Below are 20,985 nucleotides of genomic sequence, written 5' to 3' on the forward strand. Positions count from 1 at the left end.
GAACTGTCTTTTTCTATCCCTGCGGCCAAATTACAATTACCCAATTGTATTGTCTCATCCCTTCCCCTTCTCCTTCATCCCCACCCCCTCCCGACTAGCAACCCTCAGTTCTTCCTCTGTGTCTCTGAGACTATCTCCATCCACTTCTCCCATCCATAGAATGCTTTGTTCTTAATACAGGATCTTCCCTAACCACTCATGGGACCAGAGCACATTTTACAGTGTTGAAGGTGTAGCAGTGAAAACATTGTCTTGGGATTGTCTGGTCTCATCATATTCTATACCACGTAAATATGCCAACTTACTAGAGTGACAGAATGGCCTTTGGAGGGTGCAGCTGAGTCTTAGAGAGATAATATCTGGCAAGGAGGGGATGCTGTCCTCCAGGATGCGTATACATCCAAAATCAATGACCTCTATTACATGGGCTTTTTTTTTTCCCTGTAGAATACATAGGTTCAAGAATCAAGGAGTGACCCCACTTACTACCATCACATTCAATGACTCACTTGGGGAATCTATATTTCCCTTCCTGCAACTCTGGGCTCTGCCAGTTTAGAAGTCCTAGTTCTCATAAAAGGAAAAAGCTTTTATTAAGTGACACAGCAAGAGTCCCATTAATCTTTAAACCATGGCTGCTGCTCAGTTACTTTAGGCTTTCTGTGTCAGGATATAGTAGATAAAAGGAGCCACCATCCTGGTGGCAGTGACTGGCCCATTGATCAGCTGGAGGTTGGACTGTTTTACACAGCGAGGCAGTAAAAAATATGTTTGATACCTGATTGATCCACTGAATCATTTTTAAGTATTCTGCTGTCCAATTTTGCTGTTAAACAGATAAGTGCATCAGCAATGGCTTCAGAAGGGCATCATAACCAGGGGCTCAAAATCCAGTAACAAAGATCCAGTAACCTCACTAGGTAAGCTACTTAGACCAAAATTCTAACTCAGGATGAGAGCAGTCTAGAATAGAAATAGTAGAAGGAGATGATGAATATCATTCCACCACAGCTCCTTTTGAAAGCTTTCCCAGGAAAGTTGACTAACCAGAATCCTCCAGTAGCTTTTTCCAGATGGACTGAATTTTCATGCCCATCAATCGGAGCTGAGTGTATGCTGTAGTGCACTATCCAGATCCATTTTTCAGGACTGAAGGCCTCATTCCTCCAACTGATGAGAGTTTTAGCAGCAGATGGCTGACAGCTAAATTCTTCTCCTAAAATTGTCCCAAGCCAAACAGACCTGCCCCTCTCAAAGTCATGTGCCCTGGTGAGGAGCAGCACACCTACTAGGAGGGGTTGATGGCACAAGGGGTGTACACAGAAAGGCTTAGCTCCATTGCCATAGGGCAGGACAACTCTGAGGGAATATCACAACTCCAAAACTTCTCTAGAGCCCCTGAGACCTTTGTTGCAATTGCACTGTAGTTCAATTCTCCTCCTGAATAAACTAACTTCCTTCACTACCCCACACATGTTCATCTAGAAGTTACTTTCCAATGCAGGCATACCTTTTTATTGTGCTTCACTTTACTGTAAGTGTTTTAGGCACCATGCACCATGCCCATATAAGATGACAAACTTAATCAATAAATGTTGTGTGTGTTAATGACTGCTCCACCAACCTGCCTTTTTCCTGTCTGTCCTTCTCCTTGGGCATTCCTATTCCCCAAGACACAGAAATATTGAAATTAGACCAATTAGTTACCCCATAATAGCTTCTAAGAGTTCAGGTGAAAGGAAGAGTCACATGTCTCTCACTTTAAATTAAAAGCTAGAAATGATTAAACTTAGTGAGGAAGACATGTTGAGATAGACTGAAAGCTAAGTCTCTTGTGCAAAACAGTTATAGCCAAGTTGTGAATGTGAAGGAAACATTCTTGAAGGAAATTAAAAATGCTACTCCAGTGAACACAAGAATGATAAGAAAGCAAAATAGCCTTATTGCTGATATGGAGAAAGTTTTCGTGGTCTGGATAGAAAATCAGATCAGCAACAATATTACCTTAAGCGAAAGCCTAATCCTGAGCAAGGCCCTGACTCTTTCCAATTCTAGGAGGCTGAGAGAGGTGAGAAAGCTGCAGAAGAAGGTTTGAAGCTAACAGAGGTTCATTCATGAGATTTAAGGAAAGAAGCCGTCTCTATAACATGAAATTAAAAGGTGAAGTAGCTATAGAAGCTGCATTAAGTTACCTAGAAAATCTAGCTAAAATAATTAATGAAGGTGGCTGCACTACACAACAGAATTTCAATGTAGATAAAACAGCCTTATATTAGAAAGTGCCATCTGAGACTTTCATAGCCAAAGAGATAAAGTCAATGCCTGGCTTCAAAGGACAGGCTGACTCTCTTGTTAGGGGCTAACGTAGCTGGTGACTTTCAATTGAAGTCAATGCTCATTTACCATTCTGAAATTTCTAGGGCCCTCAAGAATTATGCTAAATCTACTCTACCTGTGATCTATAAACGGAACAACAAAGCCTGGATGACAGCTTATCTGCTTATAACATGGTTTATTGAATATTTTAAACCCACTGTTGAAAACTGCTGAGAAAAAAAATTCCTTTCAAAATATTACTGCTCAGGGACAATGTACCTGGTCAGTCAAGAGCTCTGATGCAGATGGACAAAGAGATTAACATTGCTTCCATGCCTGCTATCACAACATCCATTCTGTAGCCCATGGATCAAGGAGTAATTTTGCCTCTCAAGCCTTATTATTTAAGAAATACATTTTGTAAGGCAATAGCTGCCATAGATAGTAATTCCTGTGATGAACCTGGGCAAAGGGAAATGAAAACTTCCTGGAAAAGATTCACCAATCTAAATACCATTAAATGCATTCATGATTCATGAGCAAGAGGTCAAAATATCAACATTAACAGGAGTTTGGAAGAAGTTGGTTCCAACCCTCATGGATGACTTGAGGGGTTCAAGACTTCAGTAAGTAACTGCAGATGTGGTGGAAATAGCAAGAGAACTAGAATTAGAAGTGGAGCCTGAAGTGTGACTGAATTGGAATCTCATAATAAAATTGAATTGATAAGGAGTTGCTTTTTATGGATAAGCAAAGTATGTGGTTTTTTGAAATGGAATCTACTCCTGGTGAAGATGCTGTGAAGATTGTTAAAATGATAGCAGAGAATTTAGAATATTATATAAACTTGATAAAGCAGTGGCAGGATTTGAGAAGATTGACTCCAGTTTTGAAAGAAGTTCTATTGTGAGAAAAACGCTACCAAGCAGCATTGCATGCTAGAGAGAAACAAATCAGTCGTGAAAGGAACAATCAGTAAATGAGGCAAACTTCATTCTCTTACTTTAAGAAATTACTACAGCCACCCCAACATTCAGCAGCCACCACCCTGAGCAGTCACCAGCCATCAACATTGAAGTACATCAGCAAAAAAGATTGCTACTCACTGAAGGCTCAGAGATGGTTAAAAATGTTTAGCAATAAAGTACTTTTAAATTAACTTCTGTACATTTTTAGACAGAATGGTATTGCACACATGATAGACTACAATATAGCATAAACATAACTTTTATATGCCATGGAAACCAAAAAAATCTGTGTGACTCAGTTTATTATGATATCCACTTTATTGAGGTGTACTTGAACCCTGGAACGGAACACACAATATCTCCGAAGTATGCCTGTACACTTACTGCACAGATATCTCTGTCTTAGAATCCCTTTTCTAAGAAATCTGACAAATATACATATTCAGTATACATTCAGTAATATAGAGAGTATATGTTAAATATATATTTTAAGTGATATATATATATATATATGTATATTGCTTAAACTTTATATCCTATATATATGTATTAAAATCTTACTTAAAATGCATTTTTTAAGCCATGCCATTATTTGTCTTATCTAAAAGAAATCTTCTTTTTGGCATGTTTGTTTTCAAATCTAAAAAAAAAAATTTAAGAGTTTTATGAAGTATAAGTTTTTAAACATGGGTGAATCCAACAGATAATTCTACTAATACAATGTTAAATAAGATGCTGATTGTCATAGGATTAGATTCTCAGAAGGCCAGTTACCCAAAATTCATCTAGTTCTGGTAAGAACATGTCTAAACAATTAGTTAGGTTTGGTCTACTCCTGATGGAGCCTACTGATACCATCACCTAACATAGAAAAGGCTGAGGATACATCAATAATTGGGTGTTGGCAAGTGCAGTATTATTAACTATGTGGAACCCAAGGACAGCGAACACTGTTACACAGCTAACCATCCAAATTGTTTTGCTCCAAAACTTTCTGAATTCAGAATTTGGTTTTTACAACATAATGCAGCTCATATTTTCTAAAACTGAGACTATGACTGAAAAATATTGTTTTGTACAAGACAAAAATTGCCTACAATTGATCACACCATAAATTGTTTACCTTTTTTCTTTTCAAGTTACCAAGGCTGAATTAATCTAATCAATCTCCTGTAGGATTTGACTTATATGTGAAGGGATAATCATCAAATAACTAATATTTGATATAATTTAAAAACCTTTAAGTGTTTCATGATAATGATGCTAGTATCCCCAAGTACTCCAACTTGTTAAAACCAAACAGCATACTCAGACATTGCTGCACAGCTAGTAGAGTAAATTTAAACAGAAAGTTCCTTAAACTTGCTTTTTTTTATGGAAAAGCAGCAGTTCTGTAAATTTACACTACTGAAATGAGAGGCCTTTGAGGTATCTGTGAAAAGATTCTAATGTTGGAAAAAAAAACTGAGAATGTTGCAAAATGAGAAACCTAAGTAGGACTGTCAAACAATGTACATTAGGAAAAAAACCTTTTTTTTTTTTTAAATGGGAGAAATTTGGGATTCTGTTCTTTGCTCTGATTCCTTAGGGCAGCTATTACTTCACTACTTTTAATGACTTAGTTATTTTAACATATCAAAAAGAATCTTTTTTAAGGAACAATTTCTTTTACATATTCAGGGTAGCATATGCTCACACACCTCACTATTCTTACATTATATAAATATGGTAGCTTATTCTCAGGCTTCACATAGAAGTGTCTGTCATGTACAAATATTTGATAGCCTTAATAAATGGGAAAGTGACATTTTTTACCTATTTAAAATGAAATTTGAGTGCATTATGCATTGGTAAGATAAAGTAAGAAAACAACATAGCATTAATGGGAGTCTAAATGAAACCGTAATAATAATACTAATACTGCTACTACTAGGAATAATAACTCACTTTTATTGAACATTTACTTTGTGCCAAGACTTTATGGACTATCTCATTTACTCCTCCAACAGCCCTATTAATATGGTTCTTTTATTATCCCCTTTTTATTAATAAGGCAATTTAAAACCACAAAGTTTAAGTTACCTTTTACAGTTATAAAGCTAAAGGAGTAAAAGCTCAGTGAAATTAATATTTAGATATGGCAAAATGTTGGTATCACTCTTAATAAGTATGTACTAAGTTTATACTAGCACATGGAACCAAGAGCTTATTTTCGCCCATTGTTTAAAATTGAGATATAATTGACATATAACATTATATTAGTTTCAGGTGTACAACATAATGATTTAATATTTGTGTGTGTGGTGAAATGATCACAGCATGTCTAGTTGACATCCATCACTACACAGTTATAATTTTATTTTTCTTGTGATAAGAACTTTTAAGATTTATGCTGTTAGCAACTTTTAAATATACAATACAGTTGTTGTTTTAAAGCAAATATACTCCTTAATTTATTTTTCTCTTAAGGGAAGAACCTGGGATATGTTCAATCAGAGGTTGGTAATCTATGGCAGACTATGACCCATGAGCCAAACCTGACTGTGGCACCTGCATTTGTAAATAAAGTTTTGTTGGAATTTAGCAACATTCATTGTTCATTCATTTTACCTATTGTCTCTGGCTTCTTTCACCCTACTATTGTAGAGTTGAGTAGTTGAAACAAAGATTGTATGACCCACAAATCCCAAGATATTTATGAATTGTTTTTCTCAGAAAATGCTTGCTAAGCCCTGTGGTATATATCCCTTATTTAGGATGCATATAAAATGGCAAAAATTTAGTTCCATTACTCAGTAATAGAAATATTAATGCCTTTTAATTGCACCTTCTGTTAGCACATTTCAAATTTGCAAATATGATCTGGGATAAAAAACCTGAGATGAAGGAAAAATTTAACCCAGTACAAGGTCATGTTTTCTTATTGTAAAGATTCTAATAATTTGTACACATAATTGTTTGATTATTTTTAGTATATCAGTTAAGAATAATTGGAAAAAGAAGTGTGTTAAAGGAAATAGTCAATTGAGCTGCTTGATACTTATTTCTCTGTCATTGTATTTCATTGTTTTGGCTAATCTCTTTTTTGAAGATTGTGAATTCTGATCTCTCTCAGAGCTCTGTTTTATGTGGCTGTTGGCGAAGTTTTGCAAATATGCAAAGTCATTTGCACTATCTCAATGAATAGAGATCTTAAGAAATAAATATTACTTTTCTGTACTTCCTATCACTGAAAATTTCTCTGCAAATGAGTTCGGTAACCTCAACAACAAAAAAATGAGTCTAGTGGTAAGCAATAAAATCAACTACAAAAGTGCATCTTCAGTTAGGTTTTATATCTTCAGTACTCTAAAAGCCATGAAACTCATTGTCACTTGGTTGTTTTTATTTTTTCTAGATTTGGATGATCCAGTAGTAACTGTTCATCAAAGTATAGGTGAAGCTAAAGAACAATTTTACTATGAGAGAACAGTGTTCCTCAGGTGTGTTGCCAATTCCAATCCACCTGTTCGGTACAGCTGGAGACGTGGCCAGGAGGTGTTACTACAAGGATCTGATAAAGGAGTTGAGATTTATGAGCCCTTCTTTACCCAGGTAGGAATTAAGGTATAGTATTTCCACCCCACTCTGTTAGGATGCTGCCCTAGTCAAGCAGAATGCAATATTATATCTATTTGAAACAATAGTTTCTACAAACCTGGCCTTTTAGAAAACAATGTGTACTTGACTGAATGATCAGAAGACTCAAATAATGAAGGAAAATTTATGTTTTATGTGGTAGCTAAATTTCAAATGTTAACTCTTGAAAAATAATTTAAATTAATGTCTCCTAACTTATATTTCTTTCTTCATAAGTTTACCTAGGTTTCATCATAAAGTACATAATTATACATTTGCTGACTGCTTTTTTTTGTGTGTGTGTGCATGGAAAATATGTCTTAAAAGAACACTGATTTCCCCATTTGCAATGGTAAATAAGTTTTAAAGGAATGAAGAAATTGACTTGATATTTATTTGGCTTTGGTTTTAGAAAAAAATCTAATTGTCTTTGTTCATTTTTGGTTTCTAATTAGTTTAAGAGTAGAGCCTTAATTATGTAAAAAGTAAAACATCTAATGAGTCATTAAAAACTTATTTATTAAAAAGGAAAATTGAATTAATTTTGCATAGAGTGAATTTGCTATGAAATATTCTTCTGTAGTAAATTGAGAGTGGAGAATTAATAATTCTTGAGGAAGACATTGATGTTTGTAGGAGGAATATTTGAATGCTGTTTAATTATAAAGTTTGTGTTTTTTTGATGAATAGAAAAGAGAATAAACCTAATTAACACAGAAAAAGTTTTAAATTAAAAAATGTATTTGGAAACATGTTCAAAATAATTGTGGCCATGAATAATAATAATAAAAAAACATGATACAGGCAACAAGAAAAATAAGGATTTAACCACATTGTATAAGTTTTAAGACATCATAAGTCCATAATTAGGGAAATATACAACTAAATTTTAAATATTATAAATATTACCTTTCAAAATTCTAAAGATTATTACAGGTTTCATATCTCAACTTTCTAATAGCATAAGGTTATCCAAGCGTCTCATTTTCACCATTAAATATATTTCCTTATATAGTAAACCATTTACTTGTACTGTCTAAAGCCTGGCCAGTTTCAGATTAATATAATTGCTAATGTTTAGCTATTAACTATGAAAAAAGGCAGTGATTATGCAAAAGCATCTGAGCATATCACATATACCATAAATACACAGAGGGTTCCAAAAAAGTTGTATATACATTTTAAGAAAGGAAAAAACTGTATTAAAATTGTAATACTCAATATATACCCATAATAAAAGATGAATACAAGTCACATTTGACTTCTGCAACTACAAGAGGTGCTCAAAGTGATTACCATCAGCGTAATTTTAATACAGTTTTTTTCTTTCTTAAAATGCATATACATTTTTTGGCACCCTCTGTATATATCATAAATATGCATATATAAATATAGATGTATTTCTATGTGTTTGCTACTCACAGCTAGAGAACAGCTGTGACTTGCCAAAATAGAAATCTCTGAAAATCACTGTCTTGCCTGTGTTGCTGATAAATGTACGGTGCACACAGTGTTGAAACCTGTTTTTGATCTGACCCTCTCTTCACTCAGGCCACGATGGCATCAGCTGTGCTCTGGCAGCAGGCAGGGTTACAATTTCTGCATATATTCTGCACTGTGGAAATTTATTCTTCAATTTTTACTAAAATCAAAGAAAATATGTTTTTTGTTGTTAGAAAAATAACAAAAATTTTTCTTAACAGTATTTAGTTGCTTAGGTACTTCTAGGGTTTAGAAATTCAGATAAATGATCACCGATTGTGTATTTGATTATTCTTTTATCAAGGTATTTTAAAAATATGGACATTGTTGAAATTTAGAAAACATATTTCCTGGTCTAACATGATAATGTTCCAGACACTGAGGTAATTCTAAACAGCTATTCGCTACGTGACTGCTTCTTACCTGGAGATGGGTCTGATCACTTGGAAATGAACTCATACATGGACCTTGTCCAAATTTGGGGAAAACTTCATACTTTCAAAATAATTAGGAATTTGTTTTAAAGTTATCAAACAAGAACAATTAAACTTTTCATTCACTCTTTTGCATGTGTTGCTATTTCTATGATAGCAACTCTAGAAAACCACTTTATAAAGGCTCTCAAACTAGTAGCTATTGATACTACCTTTTAAAATAACTTTTTTTTTCACTTCCTTCTTTTCCCTCTCATTCTTTAATGAGAAAACAACTTTTTAGTTTGAACATTTCAGTACTGATAGTTTCTTCTATATGACTATCCCCCTTTATCATGCTGCTCAACATAGGCTTTCTCTACCTTTGCATGTGCTAGTAACTGCTGTTGGATTGTGAATTCTTTTAAAAAGAATTTAAGAAACAAACAAGCTTTTCTTGCAATTCTGTGTTATGTATTCACCTGCTGTGGTTGATAACTGTCAATAACATGCAGTTATAGCTCCTATTTAAAAATGTCTTTCCTGCCTTTGGTCGCCTGATATGTTGCTTATCTCTCCTTCTGAAATGGCTTTGTATTTGTATCTGTCTTAAAAATCATGTAGGAGCAAGAAATACGTCAATATTTTTACATTCTATATGTACTTAATTTGTTACTATTAAATGTATCTTAGAGGCCAAACTGATAGACACTCTCAAACAGCAGCACATGGAAATTTAGTTTTTACGTTACAGAAAATATTGGCTTTTTCATAGATGAGATGTTCTCAGTGATTTTTCTTTATACATGCATGTTGATATACTTACTGTGCATGGGTCTGCTATAGCAAGTCTGCCGTATCACACAACTTCCATTACCGCTCCATGGAGTATAGCAATAGGTTCCTATGGCTGTCATGCTTTATTATAGGAAACTCCAGACACCTGAGTGATCATTTAAAAATGCAAATATTTTTCTGCTTTAACAGCCCAAGTGAATTCAGTATGTTGTAGCCTAGAGGACCATGTTTGGCCTCGCTCTGCCTTGCTCTGTTATGTAATATTTTATACCTCATTTTCTGTTCTGGTCACACCATCCCTAGACACACCAAGGGTCCACATGTTGTTGACCCCTCCATGTAGAATGTAATTTACTTAGACAGTGTGGCAGGGTTTTCTTAATATTGAGGACTCATCACCTTTGAAAGGCCTTCCCTGACAGGACTCCCTGAGGTAACATCCTTTCCCTCCTACAGTTCTTCTTTCCAGTTTTCCTTTTTTTTTTTTCTTGCAACACTAAAACTATCAAATTTTCTTATGTATTTGAACATAAATTCACTGATTATGGAGACTTTGTCTTTTCAACAGCTTGATCAGTGCCTGATGTATAGAAGGTCTTTGACAAATATGTGTTAAATGTTGAGGCAATACTCCCATCGAGATGCCTGGGTTACTAGCTGTATGGGGTACTGAAAACTGACTCCAAGTTTCCGGTAACTCCTGAATCACTCTCTGGACTCCATCCCTCTTCACTCACTAGAGAAAGTTTAATGAATTGTGAATAAGGAGGATGTTATAATCAAATCCATTTTAATGTATTTAATTTCCAAACTGTTGATGTCTAGTTGATTTTTAATTGATTTCTAGTTTAATTCCACTGTGTCAGAAAGCATACTCTGAATAATTTCAATCTTTAAAGATTAATTGAGACTTGTATTATGCTAAGCCTATGGTGTATTTTCATAAGTGATCCAGGTGCACCTGCAGGAATGTGCATGCCAAAATTGTTGAGTGCCAATTAGGTCACATTTGTTAATTGTCTTAGTTAGATGGTCTATATATTTTCCAATTTTTGTACCTGCTGTTCTAAGCTATTGAGAGGGTTTACTTAATATCTATGGCTATGGCTGTGGATTTCTCTTTTTTCTTTATTTCTTTCAATTTTTGCTTTATGCATTTTTAAATATATTACTAGTACATACATATTTAGAATTATTATATCTTCCTGGTGGATTATCATTAAGAAATGTCCTTTTTTACCTCTAGCAGTGTTTCTTGTCTTAAAGTCTGTTTTATCTGTCATTAATTTAAGAACACAATCTTCCTCATTAATCTAAGAACACAAGTGGTTTGTTTTATTGGGGAGGGTGGCAGGGGTGGTAAATCATCTCTTCTTTTACTTTCAACCTTTCTGTGTTTTTATAGTTAAACCTATGTCACTAGTAACCAGTACAAATTTTGTTGTTGTTTAAATCCAGTGGGACAATGTGCATTTAATACAATGACTGATTTTTTTTCCTTTTCCTATATGACTCGCCTGTTTTATTTTACTTCTCTCTTCTCTTGCCTTTTTTTGGATTTGTCAAATATCTTTAGTTATTCCCTTTCCTCCTCTATTTAAGAGTTTTAAATTATTTTAGTGTCATTTCATTGGTTACTTAAAATTATACCATGCATTCTTAATTATTACTTTACCACTTCTTGAATAATGATATAAACTTAGAATACCTTAACAACATTTACTTTTTGTATGTTATGTTTGTCTACTATTTTAATTCTACATATATTTAAAAATAAGTAAGGCGTTAGTACTTTGTTCTTTGAAACAACCATTATCTGCTTATATTTACCAACATACTACCTATTTTTCCATTTTGAGTTAATTTTTATTTATGGTGTTAGCGAATGTTTGAGGTTAATTTTTTTTTGTGTGTGGAAGGATATACATGTGTTCTAGCACCATTTATTGAAAACATCATTCTTTCACCACATTTTCTTGACACTTAAATTGAAAATCAATTGGTCCTATATATTGTGATCTATTTTTGAACGATTTATTCTGTCCCATTGATTTACATGTCTGTTTCTATGCCTGTACCACACTGTCTTAATTACTGTAGCTCGTAATAAGTCCTGAAATCAGGAAGACTATTTCCTTCAACTGTGTTCATCTTTTCAATATTGTTTTGGTTGTTTCAGCTTCTATTTCCACTTAAATTTTAGGATCATCTTGTCAGTTTCTACGAAAGGTCTGGTAAGATTTTTAGTGAGGTTTTGTTGAATTTGTAGATCAATTAGAGGAGGCTGATATTAAGGTTATTGAACTGAGGATGATTGATATTGGCAATGCACTACAATCAAGCAAAGAAAAACGTGATTCCCTCCATTTTTATTTTACTTCTCTGTCACATGTAGTATTGCTCTATGAAAAATTCGAGAGCATATGTAAGATTTCCTAATACCAGCTTTCTTAAGACTTATCAACCTTTGAGATACTGTTGAGTCTTCTTGTGTATATACAAGTTGTGACAATTAAGTCCACGAACTTGTTACAACGATGTTGCTAATCATTTTTTATATCAGAGGGATTATTAGTCATGAATTTGTACCAACTGGACGAACAGTTAACCAAGTTTACTATTTTGAAGTGCTGAAAAGGCTGAATGAAAAAGTTAGATGAAAACGACCTGAACTTTTCACCAAGTCATGGCTCTTGCATCATGACAATGCACCAGCTAACACGGCACTGTCTGTGAGGGAGTTTTTAACGAGTAAACAAATAACTGTATTGGAACACCCTCCCTACTCACCTGATCTGGCCCCCAATGACTTCTTCCTTTACCCGGAGATAAAGGAAATACAGAAGGAAAGACATTTTGATAACATTCAGGACATCAAGGGTAATACAGTGACAGCTCTGATGGCTATTCCAGAAAAAGAGTTCCAAAATTGCTTTGAAGGGTGAACTAGGTGCTGGCATTGGTGCATAGCTTCCCAAGGGGAGTACTTCAAAGGTGATCATAGTGATATTCAGCAATGAGGTATTAGCACTTTTTCTAGGATGAATTCGTTAACCTAATTATCAGACCTCGTATGTATGTTTATCATAGATGCATAGGAAGCTAGTCATTTACTTAAGAAATTCAGGAATGCTTCATATAAAGAAATAACCTCTCAAGGGCAAGACAGCTAGTTGTATATAGCCACATGGAGATCCAAGGGTCTCTTTTTCAATTGGTCATAGTAGGTTTATTTATGTGTGGGAATCACAAATGCAAATGCCTACTGAGACTACTATGGTAACATAAATATGTGATCCTGTCTACCAGTATGAAGATAAGAACTGATGAGGCTTGCTGTGCATGCCCGCTTATTAGCAAATAATAAAACACCCGCTGTGGCCAAAGTTCAATATTTGGCCTCCCTGGGCTGTCATTTGTAACTCTGCCTGAGTCCCCAGTTTCCTCAAGGGGGAAGCAGTGGTACTTGCAATAGCATTTCTAGATTTGTACGATTTCAAATACAGAGAGATACAGCATAAGTAGGGTTTCTATAAAGAATGAAAATAATTATAATTAATAGATTGAGAATTCCAGGGCTGATTCTAGTCTGCTGGGAACATTTTTATAATTTAGATGAATATGATTTAGAGAATATTTTTACCCAGGGATCCAGCTGATAGCAAACAATGCCCTTATTGGTAACTTCTAACTGCCTTGGATATTTGAAGGACTGTGTCACCTATGATTGTCCAGCAGTAGAAAACAACATAATGGACTTAGCCTGTGGTTTTTATATTTATAATCATAAAATATAATTTCTATGTAGGTTCTAATATATAAAGTGTATCTAGTTGTTTTTCCCTATATTAAAAAATAAGTTCACAGAATTCTAAGTAACTTCATAATTGTGTTATTGAATTAAAGGCATCAATTATTTGTTCTACTTATCAAATTTGTTTTAGTTTTAAAATTAGTGTTGTGTTGTATCCTTGAACTATTTCCCAAGATTGACTCCTGTTTTTTTGCCATTAGTATAATGGCTTTGCTATTTGTAATGACATATGAATAGTGTTTACTTTTCCTTTTACTTAGTGTGTGAGTGTGTGCGTGTATAATTCTTAGGTGTTATTGATTTTTTGGACTGTTTACCATCAACTGCTGGATGGAAAAACTTTCCATGTCTGCATTGTTGGTATTGGAGTGCTTTGATAATGTTTTGATTTGTTTCCAGAGGTCCTATGGCCTCCTCGTCTTTACAGTGTAAATATGATCCAGTTAAAATAACTGAGATCTATTATGTGTAAGATATTGGCAGCTTTCTGTGCGAGATAGAGGTTACAGGGCTCCTTCTCTAACTCTGTTGATATGTATGAGTAAACAGTGATTATGATACAAAGTAAAAATGGTTGTCAAAATAGAGGTACACAATATGGCTATAGAGAGCATTTGAGATGGAAAGCAACAGCACCTGTCATAACACAGAAAGAAGATGATGTCTCTAAAGAGTGTTCATGTCTCCTGTTGACTGGAACAATAAGGGTATATGCGGAAATGAGTGGACAGTACAGCTGGGAAAGCATACTGGGATTATTTGTGGAAGGATTCAAATGATATATCATAGTCTGCTTATTTTTTAATTTTAGAAAATTAAATTTCTTTTAAAGATGTTTTTATGTTCAATAACGATGTCTTGTTTTTAGTAAAATTGAATTTCTAAGATAAGGAGACATATCTATTCCACATGCCCATTCATACTAAGCTAATAACTGTATCAATTTGAATTGAATATTTATTTCACCATCCTGTTGAGTGACAAAAATCTTCCTTATACCTTTTTATAGATAGTGTTTCTGGAATGAAATTGGTGTGTGTTCCTGAGGCTGATATAAATTCATAAGCATATAGTACAATAAGTCCAAGAGTGATAATTTTGCTTTCTATTCTTCCACTGAATGCTGAAAATATAGGCTAGCATATATTGTTATTTATGTTTGCAATAAATTATGATTAAAGAAACAGAAATGAATGTGAATTGGAAGGCTTTATTTTTTTTACTGATATCTGAAATTACATATTTTTAAAAAGCTCCAATTTCTATCATAAGTAAAGTGGAAATATTAGTTGAGGCTGTGGTTATTCTTTCACTAGAAAATGTCGCCAATGGTAGTGGCTACTAACACATGTGTAGAAACCTTCTTTTTATTTCTTTTATTTAAAAAAGTAGTTTAAAATTTTAAATATATGTGTTGAAAATATTTTTCTGAATGTTAAAGGATCGTGCTTAAATTTTACAAACTACACATATTCTTGCAATTTTTCTAGAACTTTTATAAAGAGGTTCATAACATCATCTTGTGTATTGTAATTATACCATCTAATTACAAGACTGAACATATTTACATCAATTACATAATTAGTTATAATTAGGCTAATTAAAATAATTATATAATAACCAACTGAAAATTCCTTTTTACAAATTATGGAAATTCACGTGCAAAAAGCCTTTGACTATCACAGAATATTAAGTTTATATGATAAAAAAGAAATTAATGTTATGTGGAAAAACAGTTACAAGTGGTGAAGTCTAAATCATTATAAAAATGTATATCCATATGTATACATGCATGTCATTTGATAAAATACTAGGTCTGACCATAAGTTCGCAAACTCATCCTAGAAAAAGTGCTAATACCTCATTGCTGAATATCACTATGGTCACTTTTGAAGTACTCCCCTTGGGAAGCTATGTGCTGGCACCAGTGCCTAGTAGACCCTTCTAAGCAATTTTGGAACTCTTTTTCTGAAATGGCCATCAGAGCTGTTGCCTCATTATCCTTGATGTCCTGAATGCCATCAAAATGTCTTCCTTACTATATTTTCTTTATCTTTGGGTAAAGAAAGAAGTCATTGTGAGCCAGATCAGTTGAGTAGGGAGGGTGTTTCAATACAGTTATTTTTTTACTGGCTAAAAAGTCTCTCACAGACAGTGCCGTGTTAGCTGGTGCATTGCTGTGATGCAAGAGCCATGACTTGGCGAAAAGTTCAGGTCGTCTAACTTTTTCACACAGCCTTTTCAGCACTTCCAAATAGTAAACTTGGTTAACTGTTTGTCCAGTTGGTACAAATTCCTAATGAATAATCCCTCTGATATCCAAAAAGGTTAGCAACATCAAGTTCACGAACTTAATTGTCAGACCGCTCGCGTGTGCACGTGTGCATGTGTGCGTGTGTGGATATATCCACTGTGTAAGCACTCAGTGGAAACTTGGTGAACTCAATTGTCTGACCTTTTCTTATACTGATAGTCTCTGTTTGGTTATACATTATGCTACACTTTTAAAAAATATTCTATAGTTTAGGAGCTGTTCATTGAGAAGAAGGGAGTAAGCCTGAATACCTTTATCCTTTTCTGAATGTGATGAATTAATTGGGTAAAGTTCAAATCCTTCCATAACTTTGCCTATTTTCTCTTTTCCTTCAATATACTGTGTCTGTATTAGTCCCTCTCGCTCTCTGTTGTGCTGCATTGATTAAACTTAAATATTAACCTAGATGACTGTCTTGTAGGCTCACACATCTTGATATTTTGTTTTCTGACTACAAGATGTAAATCATCTTAGATCAACCCCAAACTCTCCAATTCCATGCTAGCTGATCCACTGAAAATGTGTGTATCTAGGCCTTACAGTAAAAGTTGTTCTTTCCTTTTGTCTTTCCTTCCCATGTGTTTATGTTGCTGCACTGTTCTGCATAAGAATTAGGATATGTGGTGTGCAAATCATTATATTTATTGGGCCACATTTGTTGGTGTTTATAAAGTGTAGGCATCATTGCAAACATACGGTGAATTCTCTTTGAACCTTTAAAAAATCTCAATATTACTACCCAATTTAGATTATCTACTTTCGGGTAATGTAAACACCAGCAGCATTTCTGACCACTTGCTTGGAGATCTGTCAGGTACCTGTATCTAGATGATAAGTGAAACTATTATAATGGATCAGTTTCCACTAGGAGTATATTAGTGGAACATTACAGACTAAAATGAACATTACAGACTAAGATAGAAAATGAAATAGAAAAAAAACAATAAGTGACACAATTATTATATTTGTAATTAACTACCTATCAATACAAACAAGGGACTGTCAAAGTAGCAAAGTAATCTAAAGTGCTCGAAGCAAGCAGAGAAATACAGAATCATACAAAAAGGATGTATTGAATTTTAACAAAACAGCATCATTAATGGCATTAGTAGGTCGAGTTTCAGTGGAGTGTTGAAATAGTATTCAGGAAATATGGATTAAAAATAATTTGTCAGTGGAAACAGATACAAGAAATATGGGTAGAATATAATTAACTCTATGTGAATAAAGAGACTTTATCATGAAATATAAATCTAAATGACTGTTAGTTTTTTGTATATATTTGAAAACCATTACCATGCAATGATTGCTTTTAGAACATTGACTATATGTATTAACACATATTGAGTTCATATTAGGTTCCAAACAGATAGTAAGTTCTAGAGAAATATGTATAAACTAAAGCCCCAAGTGGTGAAAGATAGGTAGTGATAGTACTTTTAATTTAAAAAGTATTCATTTAAAAGACATCTCTCCTAGGCTAAGTTCTGTGCTAGTTGCTTGGAACATAGTGCTGAGAGCAAGACAGGCATGCCCGCTGCCTTCTGTGGTAGGGGAGGCACCAGGGAAAAAATGAATCTTATGCTAAGTCCTGTGCTAGAAGCTTAGAACATAATGCTGAGAGCGAGACAGGCAGGATCCCAACCCTTTGGCTACACGCAAACAGGTGTGGGGTTGACAGAAAGTAAATCCATTACGAAAATAAGTGGGAAAATGAGACTATATTATAAAGAGCAATATGCAGATCTCACTAAAGGGGATTCCTCCTACTCCAGAAAGTGAGAAAGTTTTCCTGTGGAAGTAAGGAGTGTGGGGATCTAAGAATGAGATGAAATGCATTATGTATAGAGAGATGAAGAGCTACACATGTGCAAAGGGTCTGTGGCAGTAGGAAGCTGGATATATGCAAGGCACAGAAGAATGAGATGAGGCTGGGATGGCAGGGAGAATGCAGATCGTCTAGGATTGACAGCCATGTAATAGACATTGTGTTTATTTTCAAGAACAATAGCAAGTCATTCATATGACTTAAGCAGTGAAATGGTATGATCAGTTTTGTATGTTTTCCTCTTGGTTATAGATTAGATCATTATACTTGCTTACATTCTTAAACTATACCAAGCACAATCAGGAATTTTTCAGCTGAATGTAGAGTTTAGAGGATTACATTTAAAAATGAATAAAAAGAATTGTTGAGATTAAACAGGCTTACAGGTCAGTAAGGGGATCTAACAGAGAGAGACACTGAATATATGAATAAGAAGTGATAATTGAAAGTCAAGATTCCTGCCATTAAATAGGGAAGATTTAGAGGACAAGCCTTGACGTTCAATTTAGAATATGTTCAGTTTTAAAATGTTAAGTTTTGGTGAGACATCAAAATGAACACATTGAGTAAAAATTTGGGACATGCATCTGAAACTTAAGGGAGAATTCCGGAATAGGGGTCCAAACCTGGTGTGGTGGTGGGAGAATGAGGCTTGTAGTATGAATTCATCCGCAAGGATATTATAAACTCATCTAGGGGAATTTTATAGTGAGATTAACTATGGAACAAATAGAATTCCAGGGATACCAACAGTTCAGTGTTGAGAGGAGAAAGAAAAACAAAGAAATCTAAGCAGTAACAGCCACAAAGGTAAGAGGAGTAGGATGTACCACCTCATTTGAAAATTATCTGAGCTCCTAATCAAGATGGCGGAGTAGGTAAATTCTGTGCTTGCAGCTTTCCACAACCACCTCAAAATTACAACTGAACTGCAGAATGATCATCATTGAGAATCACCTGAAGTCTAGCTGAACCAAAGCCCTATAATTAAATATATACAGAAGATGCCATCTCGAGACAGGTAGGAGGGGCAGAGACGTGGAACAGGCCTGTCCCACACCCACATGTGACCATTAAAAATCTGGAGGGATATCTGGGCTGTGGACATGCTCCCTGGAGGAGCAAGGGGTTTTAGCCCTACACCAGGCTTCCCAGCCCAGGTTCCAAGAGAAGTTCCCATAACTTCTGGCTGTGAAAACAAGCAGAGGTTGTGGGTGAGTGAGAGGAGGTTACCTACAATTAGTTACCTACAAGGGAGCTGCCCATTAGACTGTCAGCTGATTTCTCAACAGAAACTTTGCAGGCCAAAGAGATTGGCAGGAAATATTCAAAGTGATGAAAAGTAAGGACCTTCAACCAAGATAACTCTACCCAGCAAAGCTATTATTTAGAATTGAAGGACAGACAAAGAGCTTCCCAGACAAGAAAAAGCTTAAGAGTTTATCACCACCAAACCAGTATTACAAGGAATGTTATAGGGTCTTCTTTAAGAAGAAGAAAAAACAAGATAAAAACTATGAATAACAAAATAGCAATAACTACATACCTATCAACAATTATTTCAATATAAATGGATTAAATGCTCCAATCGGAAAACATAGTGTGGCTGAATGGATAAGAGAAAAAAGACCCTCACATATGCTGCCTACAAGAGACTCACTTCATATTGAAAGACACACACAGACTGAAAATAAAAGGAATGGAAAAAAATATTTCATGAAAGTGGAAACAAAAAAGAAAAGGCTGGAGTAGCAATACTTATACCAGACCAAATAGACTTTAAAACAAAAGCTATAATAAGGGACAAAGAAGGACCCAGTATCTCAATTCTTGGTATTTATTTGAAGAAACCCCAAATACTACTTCAAAGAGACATGTGCATCCATATGTTCATTGCAGCATTATTTATAATAGCCCAGATATGGAGGCAACCTGGGTGTCCATCAATGGATGCATAGATAAAGAAGAGGTCCGACAATTAAGTTTGCAAACATGTTGCAACCATGTTGCTAACCTTTTTTGATATCAGAGGGATTATTCATTATGAATTTGTATAAGCTGGACAAACATTTAACCAAGTTTACTATTTGGAAGTGCTGAAAAGCCTGCGTGAAAAAGATGAAATTGACCTGAACTTTTTGCCAATAATTCATGGCTCTTTCACCATGACAATGCACCAGCTCACATGGCACTTTCTGTGAGGGAGTTTTTAGCCAGTAAACAAATAACTATTGGAATACTCTCCCTACTCACCTGATGTGGCCCCCAATGACTTCTTTCTTTATCCAGATAAAGGAAATATTGAAAGGAAGACATTTAGATAATATTCAGAACATCAAGGGTAACACGATAACAGCTCTGATAGCCATTCAGGAAAAAAAAGAGTTTCAAAATTGTTTTGGAGGATAGACTGAGCACTGGCATTGGTGCATAGCTTCCCAAGGGAAGTACTTCGAAGGTGACCATAGTGATATTCAGCAATGAGGTATGTAGCACTTTTTCTAGGATGAGTTCATGAACTTACTTGTCATATCTCATATGGTAGAATATTACTCAGCCATAAAAAAGAATGAAATCTTGCCATCTGCAACAACATGGGTAGACCTAGAGGGTATTATGCTGAGTAGAGTAAGTCAGACAGAGAAAGACAAATGCCATATGACTTCACTTTCATGTGGAATCTAAAGAACAAAATAAACAAACACATAAAGCAGAAACAGACTCATTGATACCAAGAAAATTTTTTTGTTACCAAATGGGAGGAGGGATGGGGGGATAGGTAAAATGGGGAAGGGATTAAGAATTACAAATTGGCAGTTACAAAATAGTAACAGGGATGTAAAGTATAGCATAAGGAACATAGTCAATATTATAATAACTGTGTACAGTGTCAGATGTGTACTATTAATAGATTTTTCAGGGTGATCACTTCATAAGTTAATAGATGTCTAATCACTATGTTGTACACCTGAAATTAATAAAATATTGTTATATCAACTTAATGGGAAAATTAAAGAAAATATTTAAAAAATAAAATTATCTGAGTCTACTGGTTCTAGTATAACATTTTCTTTCAACTATGCTTTCTAACTAAGTACACTTTTGTAGGCATTATATATATATATATATAGTTTATATAAATAATAACTCTGTAATACACTGAAAGCTTGTTTTAAGTATAAGTCCTAGAAACACACACACTGACTGACTGTATGTTTGTGTGTGGTGTATTTGCATTTGCTTGAACAGAAAAAATGCAATGTATTTCCTAAAGAAAAATTAAAAGTGGAGATTGTTGTTTATTCCATGGGGGGAAATGCTGAAGGTGTGATTGATTTAAGACTGGATTTTGACATTGAATGAAAGGAATTGTGGTCCCAATGTCCATGCACACTGAAGGAGAGATTCATATGACACGTTTGGAAAACTCTGTG

The 20,985-nt window shown here is 34.6% G+C and overlaps 1 protein-coding gene across 1 annotated transcript in view; it reads left to right on the forward strand.

Annotated features, from left to right (window-relative positions):
* MDGA2 (MAM domain containing glycosylphosphatidylinositol anchor 2) overlaps positions 1-20,985 on the forward strand; it is a gene marked incomplete at its 5' end in the record, with an annotated part of 518,288 nt that overhangs the window by 183,289 nt on the left and 314,014 nt on the right. The window contains one exon of the mRNA XM_019630047.1: positions 6,682-6,878. Within this exon, the coding sequence (XP_019485592.1) occupies positions 6,682-6,878 (197 nt within the window). The remainder of the gene's footprint in view (positions 1-6,681; positions 6,879-20,985) is intronic.

Source organism: Hipposideros armiger, unplaced genomic scaffold (assembly GCF_001890085.2).
Source record: "Hipposideros armiger isolate ML-2016 unplaced genomic scaffold, ASM189008v1 scaffold_885, whole genome shotgun sequence".
Classification (NCBI taxonomy): domain Eukaryota; kingdom Metazoa; phylum Chordata; class Mammalia; order Chiroptera; family Hipposideridae; genus Hipposideros; species Hipposideros armiger.